This window comes from Cheilinus undulatus, linkage group 4 (assembly GCF_018320785.1).
Source record: "Cheilinus undulatus linkage group 4, ASM1832078v1, whole genome shotgun sequence".
Taxonomy (NCBI): Eukaryota; Metazoa; Chordata; class Actinopteri; order Labriformes; family Labridae; genus Cheilinus; species Cheilinus undulatus.
Window position 1 is genome coordinate 18,474,325 of NC_054868.1, and position 15,205 is coordinate 18,489,529.

The 15,205-nt window shown below is 38.2% G+C and overlaps 1 protein-coding gene across 2 annotated transcripts; it reads left to right on the forward strand.

The window, feature by feature from the left end:
- The first annotated feature begins 1,387 nt into the window (after positions 1–1,387).
- On the forward strand, positions 1,388–14,949 carry LOC121508323 (KH-type splicing regulatory protein). Of its 2 annotated transcripts, XM_041785094.1 has the most exons (18): positions 1,389–1,650; positions 4,289–4,391; positions 4,473–4,526; positions 4,611–4,647; positions 4,956–5,014; positions 5,121–5,192; positions 5,291–5,348; positions 9,819–9,966; positions 10,167–10,265; positions 10,358–10,459; positions 10,641–10,743; positions 11,226–11,350; positions 11,472–11,771; positions 11,868–11,980; positions 12,068–12,156; positions 13,223–13,438; positions 13,644–13,831; positions 14,194–14,949. In XM_041785094.1, the coding sequence occupies exons 1-18, from the start codon at positions 1,561–1,563 to the stop codon at positions 14,200–14,202; spliced, it is 1,965 nt and encodes a 654-aa protein (XP_041641028.1). In that variant the 5' UTR covers positions 1,389–1,560; the 3' UTR covers positions 14,203–14,949. The 2 variants fall into 2 exon arrangements, with proteins under 2 accessions (XP_041641027.1, XP_041641028.1); XM_041785093.1 differs by lacking the exon at positions 14,194–14,949 and having other exon boundaries at positions 1,388–1,650; positions 13,644–13,846.
- The last annotated feature ends 256 nt before the right edge of the window (positions 14,950–15,205 follow it).

The following is a 15,205-nucleotide window of genomic DNA, read 5'->3' on the forward strand; positions in this document are numbered from 1 at the left end:
CGTAAGTATTGACACCCTTTGTAACAACACTTGAAGTTCAGCTTAGGTGCTTTCCATTTCTCTTGATCTTTGCTGAGATGTTTCTATGCCTTGATTGGAGTCCAGCTGTGGTAAATTAAATTCATTGGACATTATTTGCAAAAGAATACATCTCTATAGAAGGCCTCACAGCTGACAATGCATCTAAGCAATGAGGTCAAAGGTTGCTGTCTCAACGCGCAAAGACAGGATTGTTGAATAATTAAGCTACTCAGTACTCTATGTCAACTTTAAATTGAATACTGTCAACTTTTACTAGTAGATTAACTGGTCAGTAATCTCACTTCTACTTAAGTAAATTTTGACCATTTGATTTGATTTGATTTGATTTGATTTTCATTTATCTCAAACTTTAAAATAAATAAATAAATAAAATAAAAACATCAATGCCACGACAAATTGTATGCATATGCATAGTAAACATTTAATATATATTACCAACAGTCCAGAATAAACAAAACAAATGCATATATACAAGTATGAAAAATAACTATTTTAACTGAAGTACAATAGTCTGGTACTTAATCCATCTGTGCTATATACTATGAACACTGTTGTCCTCTACAGCAGCACTTCCCAAAGTGCAGGCTGCTGCTCACTGGTGTGCCCCACAGGTATTGCTGGTGACCAGTCATTTTCAATAAATAAGAATCATACAAATTCTAACACCTGAATTAAATCACATTTTAAATTTACATAAAATACTTGATTACTTTTTATTTTGTAGTCCTTAAAGGGAAAATGCAGCCAGAAGTTTTAACTCATGTCACCTCTTTAATCACCTATTTTGTCTGATGTATGGAGCCAGTGTCATGGTTTAACTGGTGTTGGATTAACTGGTGACACTCTGTTAGGCATTCTACTATTATGCCTGCTGCCCAGTTATAAGATTTTATAAGTATCTTCTGAGACAATAATTCTACTTGGAACAAGGTCATCGGGATATATGATGATAGAAATGAATATAAGAAAATGGAGTTTAACTGACTTTGCAGTTACCTGATCAAAACAAAATCAAATGCAGTGGCTGTACTTTGTAACACCACAAAGACTTTCCCAGTAATGTGTCTCTGTAAGCAAAGCATTTCCGTTGAAATTCCCTGTTTAACAAAACTACGAGGACTAAAGGGTAAATACTTGAGCCTCATGTCATGGTGGTATTTGTGTAGACCCCCAGAAGATTTACAGATCTCAAATTTGGCCGCAGCGTACTGAAGTTTGTGAAAGGCTGCTCTACATGTCTGTCTATCCTCCTCCAGCCCTTTAGAGGGCAGTATTGATGCTCTGTGATGCTACGCATCGACACTCAAAGGCATAAAGAAGAAGAGAGAGCAGAAGACCCGGGCATTGAAGGTGCTTTGATTGGTTATTTTGAGCTGTGAAGTTTGCCGGCGTGGTTAGCATTCTCCCTCACATTGGTGTCCCACGTACGCTCTTGTTTAGCCTTCCCGCTTCTGCGCAGCTCGACCCGGCCAAAGCCATCCCGCCTGCCCCCTTGTCTATTTGCCCCCGTTGAGCAGCATGTCCGATTACGGCTCTCTACCGACAAATGGAGTCGGCGCTGGGATGAAAAAAGACGCTTTTGCTGATGCCGTACAACGAGCCAGACAGGTAACTCGACAGCTCCGCTCAAAGTGAGGACAGCCGGCGAGCTAGTTAGCTGGTTGGAAACTGCAGCTAGCTTAATCGCCCGTCACGTTAGCGTTAGCTTTGGTTACCAACTAGCCGGTGAGCATGCTAGCTGATAGCAAAGCATTTCATTTAACACGCGTAGCGGTTTAGGCGTTAAAATGAACTTATGTCAGAGGTGGATTAAACAGCTGGGCCATTGTGGGTCACTCTGCAGGGTAATGTTAATTAAATAGCTTGTCTCCACCGGGATCAGTGGAGCAAGTTAAATGGACTAGCTGTATCAGCAAGGTTGTTGTTGGTTTTCTTAACGTTAGAGATTATAAATGATCACTCTCAAAGCATGAAACAACATTCAGACGACTTTCACAATCCACATCAATGCGGCGGTTTTATGAGCATCATAACGCGAGGTAAAGTGACCATCTTATTCAGCTGTGAGGTTATAAGTGGTGTAAAAGATACAAAGCTCAGGTTTGGGATGCTAAATTACAGATCTGTGGGTCACCGACGTCGGGTCTAAAACGGTGTTGATTTTACAAACTAAAACATGGACGACAAAAATGTTAATCTACTTTCTTTTTTCCCCTCGAGGAAAACTAAAATGCCACTTGCTGGAAATAGATACTTGGTAATTAACTGACGAAAAGTACGTTTGTTTTTCGTAAAGGAGACTAAAACGTGGCTAAAATGCTGTACAAATAAGGTATGTCAGTGTTTCAATCGACGTATTTTCAATCAGTTAAAATATTGATCGTGCATTAATACGAGCCATATATGTATATGTATATATGTTCATTTTTTTTACAATATGCCTGATTAAATTAATGTGAATAAATGCTATGACGAAAAATAAAGATGAAATGTAATGATTTTTTATTGACTTAACCTAAATAACATTTCAATCTACAGACCAAAACTAGAATTTCAAATAGCTGCCAAAATTGACACTGGTATAAAACGTCTTGTTTGCTCCTTTGGTATTTTCATCACGTTTGGTATTACAATGTATAAAACATGTCTTTTTTTTTTTAAAGCCCCTGCATGTAAAGTATTTTTTCCTGTTAACAGTTGAAAGCTAATGATTTTATATATAGCAATATTGATACATAAGGGACATGGTTGTAAAATTAGTTAAAAAAGAAGTTAAAAAGTCTACACTGGGTTTTTCTAGCCCAAGCATAAACCAATTATTTTATTGAAAAATCAGTTAATAATGGATTAGCCTATTCCAGATGCTGCTCAGTCCCTGTTCCTATTTCAGTAGTACATTGTGTGTGTGTTTTTTAAAATCTAAATGTTAAAGCTGTTTGGATGATTAAAAAAGGTCAAATTTGATGGCAGAAAAAAACAGATTTTTTTGCAAGCCAAAATGAAAAATGACTTGATCCTACACAATGATACCATCATAATGCAACTTGGCACATAGGGCTCTTCTTGCCTCGTTAATGTTGTTTTTTTCATGCTTGAAACTTATGAAAAATGGTCAAATTCTTTTCTTTTTCCAAGCCTAGATAGGCCCTAGATGTTATCTGTGCAGTTGTTCCAATGAATAAATTGAATTATATATGAGCAAGCATTGCGCAATATCAGCACAGTACAACATTGGTATTGGCAGATATTGGCTGAAAAGGCAAATCATCATATCTGCAGATTTAAAACATTTCTGCCTATATTTACAACCGATATTTTGGCTAAGGCTGGGCATTTAATTGAAATTTAGATAAAACCAAAATATGTCCTACTGCAGTTTTCAAATTGCAGAAGGTACAGTATTTCTTTGACGTGCAATGTGTTTCAGAATACCAGTTTAGAACATTTTTTGAGTCAGATGTTTATGCTCTGCACATCATGCAAACATTAAAGTGTCAGTTTTTCTAGAATGATTTGCAAAAATCCTGCTTCCTTTGTTCGAATTTGCAATGAGTCAAAATCACAATTAAAAAATTGTTAGCCTTAGTTAAATCTATAAAGTATTGTGTTCATTCTAATATAGAATGATTTATTGCTTGTTTGTTGCGAATACATAAGATGAGGAACTTAGAAAAAAATCCCATATAAATCACAATGTTGGGGGCGTGTCACAATTTGATTACTTTCTCAATCCATTCAGCCCTAATTTTGGCTACAAAAATCTGCCTGTATATGCTGTACGTATTGGCATTAAGAACAAAAAGTGAGTTGCGTTTTTGGCTGGACTAACTGAACTACATAAGCTGAAGTCTCTCTCTTTATTCATCGTCATTCCTTACACTTTAATGTGTATTTTAAGAACTGAAATGGTTAATTTGGTCATCCTTAAAGTTTAAAATGTGTGTTTTAAGGACAGAAATTTTAGGTCTAAACTACGTTTAGAAGTCGGTATTGAGATAAGCTAAAATGGTTCTGTAAATATTAGTTGTTCTACAAAAATCCAGTATTGTGCATCCCTATTCTCATCCTCCCCTTAAATTGCGTTGCTTTATTTATTTGAAACACAGGCTTTTCACATATTTTAAAAAGAAATCATCATTCTCACTTGTGATGGTGACCTTGAAATATTTTTACCAAAGCTTGCATCCTTGAGGTCTCTTCATTTTTTTATGTTCATTACAGACATCTATTTTGTGTGTTTCTCCAGATTGCAGCTAAAATCGGTGGTGATGGTGTTCCCTCAGTAAGCAATAATGGAGGAGCTGAGAGTTATCCATTTGCAGCGCAGAAACGTTCCTTGGAAGAAGCAGGTTAAAATTCATCACACACATTCACTTTACTTTCTGCATGTGTTTATCCACATTTTTAGACTTATTTTCCTCTGTTTCCAGATGAACCTGATGCTAAGAAGGTAGCATCACAGAGCAACATAGATTCTGCATTGTGTACGTTTTATTCACACTTTGAACCTTTTATGTATATTTGCTCTGCTCTGTTTCCAAACGCTCATCAATTTTTTTTCCTTACAGCTGTTTCAGCTCAGCTGGCTGCCCTGTCCCAACAGAGGTATTTTATTTTACTGTCTCTGTTACGTGTTTCAGTCATTGAAACACACTTTAAAGTGTAAGGAATGATGATGAATATAAAAAGAATTTAGCTGATGTAGATTAGTTGGTTTCACCTAAAACTCCACTAACTTAATTATTCATAAGGTCAATATTTACAGCTTATATAGGCAGATTTTTATAGCCCAAATATCAATAGAAATGTTCATATCTTTCAATACACACATTTAACTTTTTAAGCTAATATCTGCTGATAGTGATAACATACCGATGATATCGTTCATCCCTGTATATGTTTTTTATCTGCAGTGTGAGGCCGTCCACAATGACAGAGGAGCACAGGGTGCCTGATGGCATGGTCGGTCTCAGTGAGTACATGAACGTTAATTTCCTAAAGCATAGTTGTCATTCCTGTGTTGCTCTGTCACATGTGATTTAAAAAAATATAAAATACCCTTATGTTTGTCTGTAAAGTCATTGGCCGAGGAGGTGAACAGATTAACAAAATCCAGCAGGACTCTGGCTGCAAGGTCCAGATTGCACACGGTGAGCTATGTTCTAGCTTCTGCATTGCTATGAAAGTAAAGAATTCAGTTTTTTCCAGCTGTTCTTAAAATAACAAGCTCTTTCTATGTCAATTACAGACAGTGCTGGTCTTTCAGAAAGAAGTATTTCTCTGACCGGATCACCAGATGCCGTCGAGTAAGTTCATGTTCACAAATTAATGCGTTTACATTAATTTTAGTTTATTACGTTTATTTGTATCAGGAACAATGTACAAAATTGCATTTGTTTCTGTATGAAAAAAAGATGTTTTGTACCAAATTTAGCTTGCTAGCTAATTTCCATCTGTAGACAGGTAAACTGTAAACAACAACAATAAAATATTGAACCAATCAGTCGTCCACACACAGTACGTAAGAGCCTGTGTGACTATCAGGGTTTTTAAAGAATAAATTCATACCAGTAACTCCAATCTGGGATGTCTTTTTATCCATTTATATTCATTTTTCGATCATTCCTGCAGCTAGTGGGATAACCTGCTGCGATATGGTCTGTTTGTATCCCAGAATGCATTATGACAGGGCTCTGAGAACCAATGGCGGGCTGTTCTGTCATCACGTCATGCTTTGACAATGCAAGTACACAGACTTAGAAACTTGAAAAGAAAGCCTGAATGACTCCACGGAGAGAAAGAGAAACAGAGAGGCTGTGATGTGTCCCTCTGTCACTGCAGACAGGAACTGCTTTAAATAATGACTCAAATTCCCCAAAGCGCAATGGAAATTTTTGTAAAAATAGGAAATTTTGAAGACTTTTTGTCGCAAAATGCGTATTTTTTAATTCTTTGGTCCCAAAGAGATAGAATAGGTTTGTGCAGATAAGCTCCTAGTCATTGATGTTTTCTATGTGCAAAACATAAGAATAACTTAAAAAACTTTAAGTTTTTTATTTCCAATTAGTTTTCTTTTGTCTTTATAGTCCCATAACTGTTTTTAAATTCAAGTGACATTTCTGCAGCACACACATTCTCAAAGCCCAGGTTGTCCTGAAGGAGCTGTTTAAAGCTTGACTGTGCACTACAGGGTGATGATTTTCAAGCTTTTTAAGACAAAATTCCAGGCGAGACACAATGGTTAAAAATAGCTTATGGCTCAGAGCGTTCAAATCCACTTTTTGACTTCTCAAGAAAAAAATGGAAGTCTTTGCAGAGTTTCAGATTGGTGGGAAGATTATTCCACACTTTGATAGCTTTTAAAAAGAAAAAAACAGACTGTGCAAAGACAGTGCCACACTTAGGGATACTACAATCTCCATTCATGGCAGACCTTGATGTTCTGCTAATGTGCGCAGAGCGAAGTTTAACAAAGTTTTTCAGTGGGGGATGAGCTGCATTATAGATTATTTTATACACCAAACAGATATCTGAATACAAGATTTAATTATTAAAGCTGAGCATTTTATACTTGGTATTGCAAAGTAAGTCACGGTGATGATGCTGTCGAGATTTTCTGTCTAGGATTTTCAGGGCTTGTTGGGGGTTTTAATACAGTCTTGTTTGCCTGAGACCAACACGATATACAACAATGAAAATAAGATTGAATTATGTCATATAGATATGTTTTAGAGGCTTCAACTGTTAATGAGTTCCTAATGTGTCCTAAGTTTGCTGTTATTTCAATGTTTGACAATAGTCCAGATATTTTTTAATGGGATGAAGTAACAGCTGTGCTTTAAGTTGAAAGAGTCTCCATTTATTGATATCTGATGTGATCTGATGTCATACAAGTAACTCAAGTTGAGTCATAGGGCATTGTGGCGTTACGCTCGATTGTTTCCATACCTTGGGTGAATGCGATTGTTCAGCGGTTTGATTTCACACTGGTAACAGCGCTTCATGCCCCAGCACACTTGTACAGTCTCATACAGCAGGTGGCGACATAGGCATATGTTTTGCAAATCTACTGAGAAGAAGAGGCAACCATGGCAACCACTTGCATCTACATTTGCACGTGCTCTGTGCAGACATTGTGGTCAATCCTGCAGTATACTATGTATGTTTATTATATTTAAGACACCAACAAAAACCCTCTTCCTACCTCTTTATCTAGCCTGCAGCTTAGAACAAAATGGCTGCATGCTACACGGTTATGGCGGTTTTTAGAGGAACAGGAAATGTTTAGAATTGCCCTCACAGCTAAACTCCTTGACGAGTACCCCGTACTCGTGTTCATATCTTCTGCACCCAAAACCATCTTTTTAAGCAGACTCGGTCACTGTGCATTAGAGCAGTGCGCTTTGTGTTCACACAGGCCAAATGAACTGGACTTTAGAGTCCATGTGTACTCACATCAAAACATTACTTTTTTCCTGTGCTATGGAAACTTTTTGTTAAATGGAGCTTTTCTGAAACTGTTTTTGAACAGTATTTCTTCAGATTCCCTCTGTTGGCTTTGCAAAACTTAAGCTTTGACCCCTGTCTTTACTCCGTCGTTTACAGTGCCCATTAACTATCAGTGATAGTTAACAATCTGATGAGGTCAACAGAGAAATGTGCAAAATGTGAGGATTATTTTGATCTGCTTCTATTGATAGGTGAAATTTGTTTGAGCCAGGTTAATGACGTTTAAGAGGCTCAAATCCGGCCTAAAATAAAGTGCCTTTGTCTGCTTTTTTAAAAGTAGATGCTACACTGTTCCCAGGACTCACTTGACTTTAGCCAAGCCTAACAAATATTGCAGCTGGAGTGTCAGAAGTTTTAGCCACAAATGCACAAAACTCTGAAAATCTTCCTGGAATTAAGGTGGGGATCTGCATGAATACAAATAGCCCAGTTTTAATTCTGGAATTGCTTCATTGTGTGTTCTGCTCATCATTTTGTTCTTATCCACTTTTCATTTTATAATAATAATAATAAACTTTATTTGTATAGCACCTTTAAAAACTGAGGTTTACAATTGCTTTGACAACCCAATCACAAATAGCATTGATAGAAAGGCAAAAACTGTCCTCAGTGCATTAGACTCTTTTCTTGTACTGCCATCTTTGCACATGTTTTGTATGTCATGGTTTGCCTGCTTAGGTGTGAAGACTGGGCTTAACAAGTAACTGAAATTTCATATCACAGTATGGCCTTCTGCAGTTTCCAACCACAGGAGGGGGAATGTCTCTTTCAGGCAAAATGTGTGTAAAAAATCAGTTTCAGATACCATTTTAATTTAAATATTTTTCAGCAGAGGTATTTGGGTGCATATTCATACACAGATGTAAAATGAAATTATCTTTGTGCAGGAATTGCAAAAACTCACACTCATCATTCATGTTCATTCTCTTTCAGTGGTCATTTAATGTGTTTCAGTTAAAAAGAGAAGATATAAGATGTGTTACTCTTAATACCACAGATCTAGGGCCCTATGATTTCAGCATTAACAGAATCGCAGAATTGGCCGATAAAAACATAATCTACTATTTAACGCAGAAATTGAATGAATTTGACTGAAATGCTGTGTTTTTAGATAGAGGAACTTATATCTGGGGAATATGTTCCGGGGAATCACTAAAGCGGGGCACAACTTGTGCTTCACTTCACAAACACTCACCCCGCGCCCTCCTAAACAATGACAGCATGTCAAAGCAGCTGCACAAAACACTGGCAAACTTCACGTAGCTCAACACGGGGCAGTACAGGGCGACATAATGTTGCACCTTCAAGAATACTCATCCGTGCTTTTAGTTATTCTACCTCACCACACCAGAGAGTTACAGAGAGACAGAGAGGTGTGTCTGTGCGCAAGGCACACCTTGAAGACCTGCTCATCCCTCAGAGACTTCAGACTTGAGTCAGACGGACTTGAGATTATATAAAGTCCCGTAGTCTAAATGATGTTACATTCGAGTAACAATTAGCTTAATAATTTCTCCGGTAGATACTGTACTTCCCTTCTGTTGCTTAACGAGCCAACACGTGTCTGCATTAATGTACCGGTCTATGAGGCAGACGGACGGACAGCAATGTATGGAGGGAGATGAGGAGAAAACTGTTAAAGTCAGGAGTAGAACAATGCAGCATCAAACTGCATGGACTGTTACAGACTGTGAGGGTAAAGAATATTTAGGTAACAGGTTTACTTTTAACCATTTAACTTTAATGTTACTTATTAAGTTACTATTACTCTGAGAAAATATTTATATTATAAACATCAGTTAGGATGTGATTATATATGTGGATGTGTTTCAAAATTAAGGAAATATCTGACAGTATCCGCGGTTATAATTATTTTATATCAGGGTTATCCAAATAACGACTCCTTGGCCCCCTGTAGCCTCTTTTCAATAAATTTAAGGTTATTGCTATTTAATTAGTGAACATTTTATTCATTTACATAAACAGGAAACTATTTTTTTATGGTAAAATTAGTGGAAAGGTTAAAAAATGGAATTCCAAAAAACTAAAACGGAATTTGGAAAAAAATAAAATGGATTTCATAGGGCCCTACAGATCCTACTGAAATTGCAGTACAAGCCAAAATAATCGCTATTCAATATTTTTCAAAATTGTTCAGCCCTACTTTAGACTCATCTCTGGAAAATGTTTGTGATAAGTCAAAAAAGTGTGAGCGTGTGTGTTAAATTACTTCTTCATTGTTTTTTTTAATCTGAATTTGATTCCAGGAGAGCCAAAGCACTTATAGACGATATAGTGTCTAGGGGACATGAGACGACCAATGGGCAGACAGGATCCATGCAGGAGATGATCATCCCTGCAGGCAAAGCTGGTCTCATTATTGGCAAAGGAGGCGAGACTATCAAACAGCTACAGGTCAGGATCACAGGGTACCTTTGTGCATCTCTGTAATTACTTAATACACAGGGCTTTACTATGAAATTGTTAATTACTAAAGTGTAACAAGTTCTTGTGTAAAGTGCACTCCAGTCACTAAATAGTGAAACATGTTCATGCTCCAGTTCAGTTTGCCTTCTGAGTAATCAGTGTAACATACCAATACTGCTTAATCTAAGGAGCGGGCTGGAGTCAAAATGATTCTTATTCAAGATGGATCCCAGCCACCCAACATTGACAAACCCCTGCGCATTATTGGAGACCCCTACAAAGTTCAGGTACGCTCTCAACACAGGGAAGATGGCAAAGAAAGAGATGTTTCATACTTCAATTAACCCATAATGTCATTGTCTACGTTGACTTTTTTCAGCAAGCTAAAGAAATGGTTAATGAGATTCTACGAGAAAGGGATCATGCAGGTTTTGGAGACAGGAATGAATACGGTTCAAGGATGGGAGGAGGTGGTATTGACGTAAGTAGTGTACTCTTCAGAAAAGGCCTTTATTTTTAACATTAGCAAGCAGATTTACAAATCCATGAAATGGACAAACTTGACAGTGGAATAGTGTGAAAAGTTTAATGCGTGTCAAACATACTAGTAATAATTGACTGAGGCTCAGACTCTGAACGATTGTCTTTGTTTTTTTCTACAGATAGCCGTCCCCCGTCACTCTGTGGGAGTTGTAATTGGTCGAAGTGGGGAGATGATCAAGAAGATCCAGAGTGATGCTGGAGTGAAGATACAGTTTAAACCAGGCGAGCTTTTGAATTGTTCTTTAATATTGCAGAACCATTTGAGACTAAAGCTTGATGAAAAAATTGAATAAGAAAACATTCCTTTTCATTAAATCCTTCATTTTTACCTCTTTATTTGAAAGACAGCCTCTTTTTGTGTTTATCTAGAGATTTTATTATAATTTCATTCCCTAATTCAATGTCTTACATGTGTAGTTTGCTCAAATTTGAACCTGTCCAATACTGATTGGGTGTATAACCAATAGGTTTATTTATGTCTGTTGTGAAGAATGATAACAAAAGATAATAAACTTTGAATGTGTCCATTTGAGTGTAGAACCACTGCAGTTAAAATGCACACTAAAGCCTCGTACAAAATCTCTCTGCTTTATCAGATCAACATGCTCTAATCCTTCATGATCCAAGATCGTCCTGTTGGGCTCTGCTACAGTTTAGTTTTGTTTATCAATAAATGCTGCCTGTCCTTTTGTCATTCCTATCAGATGATGGTACAGGCCCTGATAAAATAGCCCATATTATGGGTCCACCCGATCAGTGTCAGCATGCAGCATCCATCATCACTGACCTGCTACAGAGCATCCGTGCCCGAGAAGAGGGAGGTCAGGGGGTAAGTATAGTCTGTGGGGTCAGGCTTTTGATTTGTGTTAATTGTGTGCTGACATCAGAGCTCAGATCTGAGGTTTTCTATGGAAATGTTGAACCTTATTCTAGTTTTGTTTCCTCAACAGGGTCCTCCAGGCTCTGGTGGTGGAATGCCACCTGGAGGCCGAGGTCGGGGTAGAGGCCAGGGAAACTGGGGCCCTCCAGGGGGAGGAGAGATGACCTTCTCCATTCCGGCTCACAAATGTGGGCTCGTGATTGGCCGAGGAGGAGAGAATGTCAAGTCCATCAACCAACAGACCGGTGCGTTTGTTGAGATATCTCGCCAACCACCCCCAAACGGTGACCCGAACTTCAAATTGTTCATCATCCGTGGGTCCCCTCAACAGATAGACCACGCAAAGCAGCTCATAGAAGAGAAGATTGAGGTTTGTTCATGAAGGGATATCAGTGCAACACCTGAAATACATCAAATCCCTTTTCCGCTTTTCGTTAGTATAAGCTACTTCTTTCTGTTTCCTTAGGCTCCATTGTGTCCAGTTGGTGGTGGTCCTGGCCCAGGTGGGCCAGGTGGTCCAATGGGTGGTCCCTATAATCCCAATCCTTATAATGCAGGCCCTCCTGGTGGTGCTCCTCAGTAAGTACACTCTACAATCAACTCTTGAATCTTCCCTTTAAGTTGAAACTGGTATGGTTTTTTTCAAACAATTCCTTGTTTCTGTAGTGGAGGAGCACCTGGTGGCCCCCAGTTCTGTCCTCAGGGTTGGGGAAATACTTATCAGCAATGGCAAGCTCCGGCTCCTCATGACCCCAGTGAGTACCATATAACCTCTAAAGTTAATTCATTAACTACTTCAGTTTTTTTTCCAAAGTAGATAATAAAGTTGCACCAATATACCAGCCGAAGGCCAGAAATAGCTGGTTTTTCGGTCTGTTAAGCTCTTACCAATGACCAGCCAGTCCACTCCTTTATTATAGATTTATTTTCCAATCCCAGACAACCATATGCAAGCTGTTTCATGCCTTTCCTTGCCATTTCATGTCATGTGCTCACTTCCCCTGTTTCCATTTATCACACACGTTAGTGGCAGGCCGTTAGTGTAGTGGTTGGTATATTATTGTATTAATAGCCGGTGATATTCGTATCTTGAATGACAAAACCTCAGCATGTGAGCTTGTGATTTAAAAGACTGAACTGTGGTCAGATGCATCGCTGTCCAGTGAATATTGTAGGTATTCCTTATTGACAGATAAAATAATGATTTAAAAAAACCTCTTTGCTACAAAAAATCCCATTCACTTAGGCTGCAAAAAAGAAAGGGGCAGCCAGGAATAAGATTTTTAAGCAATATTTGATTTAAAGACACTGATTTTAGTTATTTGGAAAACTCCTAATTCCTCCAAGAATCACAAGGAATACACCTGAAGAGAGTAGAGGAGTAAACTTCTCTGTCTGTGATTTGATTTATTCTTGACTTGCTGTTGAAATCTTTCTACAATATGAACTTAATGCAGACATTAGATTTGTCTAATGTCATTTATTCTTGTCTGTTTACTTAACAAATATAAAACACACCCACCTTAAAGAATGGATTAAAAGTAAACATTAAAGACAATAAGAGAATAGGGAATGATGTGTGGTGAAAGGGCCATAGCCTGGCTTGAACCCGGGCCACCCACGTACATGTGGCATGACCTAACCACTAGGGCAACATTACTTTTTTCAAAGAAAGAAAAAATAGTATCAGCCAAATTGGTATTGGTAGGTCAGACTAGGAAGAAATCAAAATCGCCAATCAAACTCAAACTGCACATCTCTAGTAAGTTGAGCTTTTTGAAAATGATCTGAGTTTTTAAAGTTTTCATTTTATTACATCAGGTAAAGTGGCAGCAGCAGCAGCAGACCCAAATGCTGCATGGGCAGCTTACTATGCACAGTACTACGGTCAACAGCCAGGGGGAGCCATGCCAGGTCAGGCTCCAGGAACCCCTGCTGCTGCAGGACCAGGGGATCAGGGCCAGGCTGCACAGGCCTCTGGGGGGCAGCCTGATTACACTAAAGCTTGGGAGGAGTACTACAAGAAGATGGGCATGAGTAAGTTTGCTGTACTGAGTCTGTGTGTTTCAGGGTGAACGTGACCTCAACTACAAGGTTCTGTCTGATAAATTGTTTAATAGTAATGGGGAATAATGATTATTTGTGCTTAAAGCAAGTGTTGGGAGAGGTATTAGTACTTGAGTCATTCAGATCCCAGTACTATCCAGTAAATTAATACATAACTGTGTGAATGTTTTTTCAGCCCAGCCAGCTGGAGGGGCAGCAGCTGCTCCAGGTGCAGCTGCCACTGCAGCAGCTGGAGGAGCTGCAGCTGGGGGGCAGCAGGACTACAGTGCAGCCTGGGCTGAGTACTACAGGCAGCAGGCTGCTTACTATGGACAGGGAGGGCAGGCACCAGGACAAGCTGCTGGTCCACAGCAGGGACAACAGGTAGCACATCCATGACCACTGTCAGTAATTTACCCAACCAAGGCCAAGTAAATCCGTGACCTGCATAGAAAACATCTACTGGCCAAAGTGATGAATATCTTCTTAAAGAAAAGTTTGATTTCTAAAGCTTTTGGTCATTTGAGTGAGTAGAACTACAAGTAATGACTCAGTTCTGTATTTTTTCCTGAGTTTTATTTTAAGCTGTATTCAATCATTGTTGGTAACAATTGATGTTGTCAAATGAATTTTGTGAAATAACTCTAGTTTAGGGTGGTGTTAAAGTGGGCAGTAAACTTTGAGCATCTAGAATTTCTTACCTAAGCAAAGACTGATTAAATTGTAATTTTTCTGTTTTATTTCAGGCCCAGTAATGATTGTGGCTCAGGCAGTTGGACAGTTGCAGTGGCTCTGTGGACTTTTTTTCTATCATGAGATTTCCTTTTTTCGCTTTAAAAAGACGAGACCCTGGCTTGCTCATCTACGCAGTCATATTTTAACAACCTTCTTGTTTTGTGTTAAATTGTCGACAATGTAAAAAGGAAAAAGGGAACACATCTTGCCCATACATCAAACAAGCACTAATTAACTTTTTTGGTTATGTTTTGTCCATTCACTTCATACACACCTTGTACATCTGAATTTAAAAAAAAATGTGAAATAAGCATCTTTGCTTGCAAGCTAGCACAACAGTATCTCAACACTGACTCACATTTCAAGAGTTTCCCTGTTAATGTGAGGGTAAAACAGTCTAGCAGTATTTTGATTATACTAAGAATTTCTTTTTTGTTTCAAAAGGACTGATTTTTCTGTAGTTGTTCTTGGTACTTTTTTTTAAAGGTCATTTTAAAAGAACATTCCCAGTGTTTAATTTGCAGGTGTATTTCTCCCTGCCCTCATGATTTTTTTTTTTTTAGCTTAAATCTTATTCTTTGTAATTATTTTTTTCCATAAGGGGGTTGTGTGTGTCTTTACAAAGAGTATGCTTCTGAACAGAAACATGTGGCTGTAATAAGACGATAAATGTCTTGCTGTGTGTAAGCTGGTTGTGTAAGCATGTGTGTTTTGTGTGCTTGGTTACCCTCTGGTTATATTTTTTTCTTATTAGGTTCTGTTTATGTATGCTGTTTTTTTAATGTTATTTTTTTACAGCTTGTTTTTAAATACTTAAATAAAAACATTGACTTTACCTGTGTTGTCCATTCATTATTGACTGCTTTGTGTTTGAGTTGGTAAGTTGAACACCTGTTCCCAAGGTTTATAATTGGATATAACATGAAACATCAATATTAAATGTCTCAGATTGGAAGTGACAGTAAAAAGTGACACTCGAGACAGGACTGCCTGCAGGGTGTGCAATCATAGCTAACCCACCTT

Bases quoted from the DNA above. Each gene is read 5' to 3' on its own strand.
- LOC121508323 (XM_041785093.1), top strand. From the start codon at position 1,561: ATGTCCGATTACGGCTCTCTACCGACAAATGGAGTCGGCGCTGGGATG. The intron at 10,460-10,640 runs GTAAGTAGTGTA...TTTTTTCTACAG, and splicing joins TGGGAGGAGGTGGTATTGAC to ATAGCCGTCCCCCGTCACTC. The intron at 13,439-13,643 runs GTAAGTTTGCTG...ATGTTTTTTCAG, and splicing joins CTACAAGAAGATGGGCATGA to CCCAGCCAGCTGGAGGGGCA.